The sequence below is a fragment of the Solea solea genome, chromosome 10 (genome assembly GCF_958295425.1).
Source record: "Solea solea chromosome 10, fSolSol10.1, whole genome shotgun sequence".
Classification (NCBI taxonomy): domain Eukaryota; kingdom Metazoa; phylum Chordata; class Actinopteri; order Pleuronectiformes; family Soleidae; genus Solea; species Solea solea.
In genome coordinates this window covers 29,189,802-29,194,814 of record NC_081143.1, presented here as the reverse complement: position 1 = coordinate 29,194,814, position 5,013 = coordinate 29,189,802, and the positions used below count along the sequence as shown (strand labels likewise).

Genomic DNA, 5,013 nt, shown 5'->3' with positions numbered 1-5,013 from the left:
GAGTGGCTGATGAGGAGGGAGTGGCTGATGAGGAGGGAGTGGCTCATGACAGTCCTCTTTCATTGATTTGCAGCTCTGCATGTGGACAAGTGATTGTTCTTGGTCCAATCAGTGTTTGTCATTTAACTTTACTCGCTCAGTGTTCTTAGGGTTAACTACAGTAAACTGCTGCCGCTGCTGCCTGCTGCTGCCTGCTGCTGCCTGCTGCTGCCTGCTGCTGCCTGCTGCTGCTGCTGCTGCAGTTTCACATCTCCTATCTGCCGCCTGAAACATGTGTCAGTGAATGTTTCAGAAAGTCGTCCCTGTGGCGTAAAAACCAGTTGTGGTTAATTTGGTTCAAGTTAAATGAACATAACTTATTTTTGGAGTTAACCTTAATAAAAAAAGCAAATAATAACATTTTCTGTCCGTGTCTCTGATGGAGCTTGTGGTCTGACAGCGTTTGCACAAGACAACTGATTTCTCTCCTCCTCCTCCTCCTCCTCCCCTCATTAAAGGGGAAGCCATGATCAAACAGACAGTGTGTGTTTAGTGGCTTCACCTGCAGCGTGCAGCTCAGTCAGCATGGTTTCTGTCAGTGGTGAGTACCTCATTAGACTCCAGCTCTACATGAAAGGATCACGTATGTGTTGTGGTGAATGCTTCTACAAAAATTAAGCTCAATCAAATGATTAGACGCTAATTGATGTGACGCCAGAGAGCAGATTTAGAATATTCCTGTATTCATTTCATCAGATTCAGGTTTTGTTAAATAAGATGGAAAATGGACAGATGTTTAAAGGAGATACAGATATTTAGTGCAATAACACTTTCATAGTAGAATTAAAAAGGCAAAATTACTCTTAAATCATTTTATTTACTGTAAGAAGTTATTTGCATTTAAATGTACCAAATGTACCATCGTTACTATAATCAATGACGTCATAACTAATAACTCGGTTTTTCTGTATAAATCAGAGCAGCTGATGACACTTATGGTGCCTGTTTTGCATATACTTTTTATTTTACAGTTTAATAATAAATTAAACACAAACTTGCCTCTGCAATCTTTATTTTCTGTCTGTTTTGTTTTTTTAAGGTCTAGTATATAAGAATTAGTGACATCTAATGGTGGGACTGCATATTGTCAACAAATGGAGACTCCTCCCCCTTTCCAAACGCAGGTCAGGGAACTACGGTGGCCTCTGTGTGCCAGAAAGGATGTCATTCTCCCACAGACTTGTTCTTTTTTGAAACTAGCATTGTGGTGATCCACTCTATTCTTATTGCCTGATTAGCTTCACTGACACGTCTATATTAATGTTTTGTCCATTCAGGCTGCTGTAGAAACAAGGCGGAGTCAAAAGTCCTTTCTGCTTTCACACCTGATTATTTCAAAAAATACAAAAATCACATGACCTTCTCATGTGTCAAGCTCCTGTTTCAGCTCTGATATTTAGTGTTTTTTTTGTTTGTATACAACGTTACAAGTAACACTTGTAACGTTGTATCAAGTGTAATAATACACTTGATACAACGTTACATTGAATTCATTGAACACTGTGCTGATCAACACTATGAATACGACTTTTCCAGGTCTCCAAAACCTGCTGCCAGCTGCGCTGACATTGGGGATGACATTTAAGGTAAGGCAGATTTAAGAACACACACACACACACACACACACACACACAGACACAGACACAGACACACACAGACACACACAGGACTGTGTGTGCACAGTGAGGTAGTCGACCACAGCGACTCCTGCTCACAACAACCATTTCCTCTGAAGAAGCGATGAGTAAAGGTTGAACAAAGTAAAATGTGTCAGAGGCCAGTGACACGCAGGTATCACTTCATTTAGATTTGCATAGAGTTTACTGCATGTGCAGTCGGGGAAAGTTTTTACTTCTAACCAGTCATGTATAAAGTACCTGAAAGTGATACTTGAGTAAAAGTATTTTAGCAGAAAATGACTCTGGGAGAAGATGTCCTCAAATGTACTCAAATGTTTAAATGCACTTATTGTAAGTGGCTTTGGATAAAAGCGTCTGCTATATGACATGTGATGTAATGTAATGTAATAAAGTAATACAGTAACCAAGTATTTGTACTTTGTTACATTACAACACTGTCCTTGACTTCATTGAAGGTCAAGGAAATAAAATATAAGATAAAATATAGAATCAAAAAGTAAAATCAAATATAAGATAAAATATAGAATCAAAAAGTAAAATCAAATAAGATAAAATATAGAATCAAAAAGCAAAATCAAATATAAGATGAAATATAGAATCAAAAAGTAAAATCAAATATAAGATGAAATATAGAATCAAAAAGTAAAATCAAATATAAGATAAAATATAGAATCAAAAAGTAAAATCAAATAAGATAAAATATAGAATCAAAAAGCAAAATCAAATATAAGATGAAATATAGAATCAAAAAGTAAAATCAAATATAAGATGAAATATAGAATCAAAAAGTAAAATCAAATATAAGATAAAAATTAACTATGCTATATATATGTATGTATATATATATATATATATGTATATATACATATTTATGTACAGTATATATATATATGTATACATGTATATACATATATAGTGTTAGCCAGTGCATGTGTGACTGTAGTTTTTATTTAACCATTATTGTTTACGTGTGATTACAGTATTGCTCGTCTCAGCCTGGAGAGACCTCCTCTACCATGAACTACTCAGAATATAACTACAGTGTGGATTACGCTGATTTTGACGGGATGTGTGTAAAAGCCTCCAACCACCGCTTCCGCCTCTGGTTTATATCGACCTTCTACTCCATCATCTGCATCCTGGGGCTGGCAGGGAACCTTCTGGTCATCCTCACCTTCTTCTACTTCAGGCGTCTCAAGACCATGACTGACGTGTACCTGCTCAACCTGTCCTTTGCAGATCTGCTCTTTGCTCTCACGCTCCCCTTCTGGGCAGCAAACTCCATGGCAGAGTGGGTGCTGGGCCTGGTGGTGTGCAAATCCATGCACACCATTTACAAGGTGAGCTTCTACAGCAGCATGCTCCTCCTCTGCTTCATCAGTGTGGACCGTTACTTTGCCATCTCTAAAGCGGTCTCCGCTCACCGCCACCGCTCCCAGGCGGTGTTTCTCAGCAAGGTCTCGTCAGCGGTCATCTGGGCGATGGCACTGATCTTCTCCATTCCAGATATGATGTACACCACGGTCAATAACATCACCTGCACCCCGTACTCCAGCACTTATGTCCAGCTCCGTGTCCACATCCAGGCAAGCCAGATTGTTCTGGGCTTTGCTCTTCCTCTCCTCGTCATGAGCGTCTGTTACAGCAGCATCATCCACACCCTCTGCCAGTCTCACACCTTTGAAAGGCATAAGGCCATAAAGGTGATTCTCGCTGTGGTCGTCGTCTTTCTGACGTGTCAGGTCCCGTACAACCTGGTCCTCTTCTGGTCCACAGTGGTCACAGCAAAAGGAGGAACCGAGGACTGCAACTATGACAACCTTATCCTCTATGCCACCGATATCACCCAGTGCGTAGCCTTCCTGCGATGCTGCCTCAACCCCTTCGTCTACGCCTTCATTGGAGTCAAATTTCGTCACGACCTCCTGAAGCTGCTGAAGGAGTTTGGATGTGTGAGCCGGGAAAGTTTCTTCTGGTATACCAGTGGCAGGAGGAGGAGCTCGGCGGCCAACGACACGGAAACAACCACCACGTTCTCCCCCTAAAGCTGTTTCTGGGTGTTTAACAGTCTAATCAAACATAGAAAAGTCGGAAATCAACAGTAACATGTCTGTTCCATGTACATAGCAGAAGTCATCTCATACATATGGACCTTTAGTGCTTTTTGTTGTCTCAGTTTTGGCGTTTTGCTGATCTTTAGCAGTGTGTATACAAATGTTGCTCTATCTACAGTGGTTTTGAACATTAAAGTCTAAAAAACATGGTTATAATAATTGTTTTCTCAATGATAAAACTGTATTTTTTTCTTGCAACACGATTCCAACATTGTAAATAAATGAGATTCATTAAATTCAAAGGTTGTAAACATGAATAAGTCACACGTCCTATTCTAAATGGCTGAACACGAAGAAGTGCTATATTGACCATAGATTGTGTGTTGGAGCGAGTATGACATGTATGATATGTAAGCAGGTTTGACTCAGAACAATGATGAAGTGTGTGGGGAACAGATGTCACCGTGTTAGGACATGTTAGGAATTCTTCTCACTAATGTCACCAGTGGGATTTTAAATCTTAAATGAAACAGTCAGAAATGGTTTATAATTATATGATAATAATCATTATTACTGAGTTTTAGTTGGTGAAACTGCAGCAGAACATAAAATTCACAGATTTAAGTCAGATTTAAACAAGTGTGCACATTTCAGACAGAATCCATCCATCATCTGTCCACCCACTGTCAAACAGCAAAAAAATCCAAATCACCAACCACACAAGCTTTTTCTAGTGTGCAAAAGTCTTAGGCCATGAGACACCATTACATTTGTTGTTTTAGCAAAAATAAAATAAAAATAAAATATCTCTGTGGTTTTGAAATGACACATTTTTCAGGGAATATAAAGAAGACAAAGTAAGGTCACAACAAAGGAAAAGGAAAGAAATCAATAAGTATAGCAATGTCTTGATTTCAATGCTAAATTTGGTGTTTTATTGATGTAAATTGACTTTCACTGGGCTGTGTGTCACGTGTGCTCAGGTACAGATGAGGAGCTGACAGTGTTGCCTACACGCTCTCTTAAACCTGGAGTGGAACCCTCATTAAAACATTTTCTACGCCACCACCGTAAACATCCATCCCTCCACTGTCTGCTGCTTTATCCTCACTGTCGTAAAAAAAAAGTCCAACATTCACAAAGGACATTTGTAAAATCTGGTGCAGAGTCTGTGCTCCTGCAGTGCAGTGGTAGCTCAGTTCAGTGTCAGGCGGAGTCTGTGCTCCTGCAGTGCAGTGGTATCTCAGTTCAGTGTCAGGCGGAGTCTGTGCTCCTGCAGT

At 39.7% G+C, this 5,013-nt stretch overlaps 1 protein-coding gene across 2 annotated transcripts; it reads left to right on the top strand.

The window, feature by feature from the left end:
- The first annotated feature begins 507 nt into the window (after positions 1–507).
- On the top strand, positions 508–4,472 carry ccr7 (chemokine (C-C motif) receptor 7). 2 transcript variants are annotated; one of them, XM_058641082.1, is made up of 3 exons: positions 508–580; positions 1,576–1,625; positions 2,660–4,472. In XM_058641082.1, the coding sequence occupies exons 1-3, from the start codon at positions 565–567 to the stop codon at positions 3,722–3,724; spliced, it is 1,131 nt and encodes a 376-aa protein (XP_058497065.1). In that variant the 5' UTR covers positions 508–564; the 3' UTR covers positions 3,725–4,472. The 2 variants fall into 2 exon arrangements, with proteins under 2 accessions (XP_058497065.1, XP_058497064.1); XM_058641081.1 differs by lacking the exon at positions 508–580 and having other exon boundaries at positions 1,554–1,625.
- The last annotated feature ends 541 nt before the right edge of the window (positions 4,473–5,013 follow it).

Excerpts from the sequence above, each read along its gene's own strand:
- ccr7 (XM_058641081.1), top strand. The coding sequence starts at position 1,557 with ATGAATACGACTTTTCCAGGTCTCCAAAACCTGCTGCCAGCTGCGCTG. Across the intron at positions 1,626-2,659 it reads CATTGGGGATGACATTTAAG|TATTGCTCGTCTCAGCCTGG; the intron begins GTAAGGCAGATT and ends GTGTGATTACAG.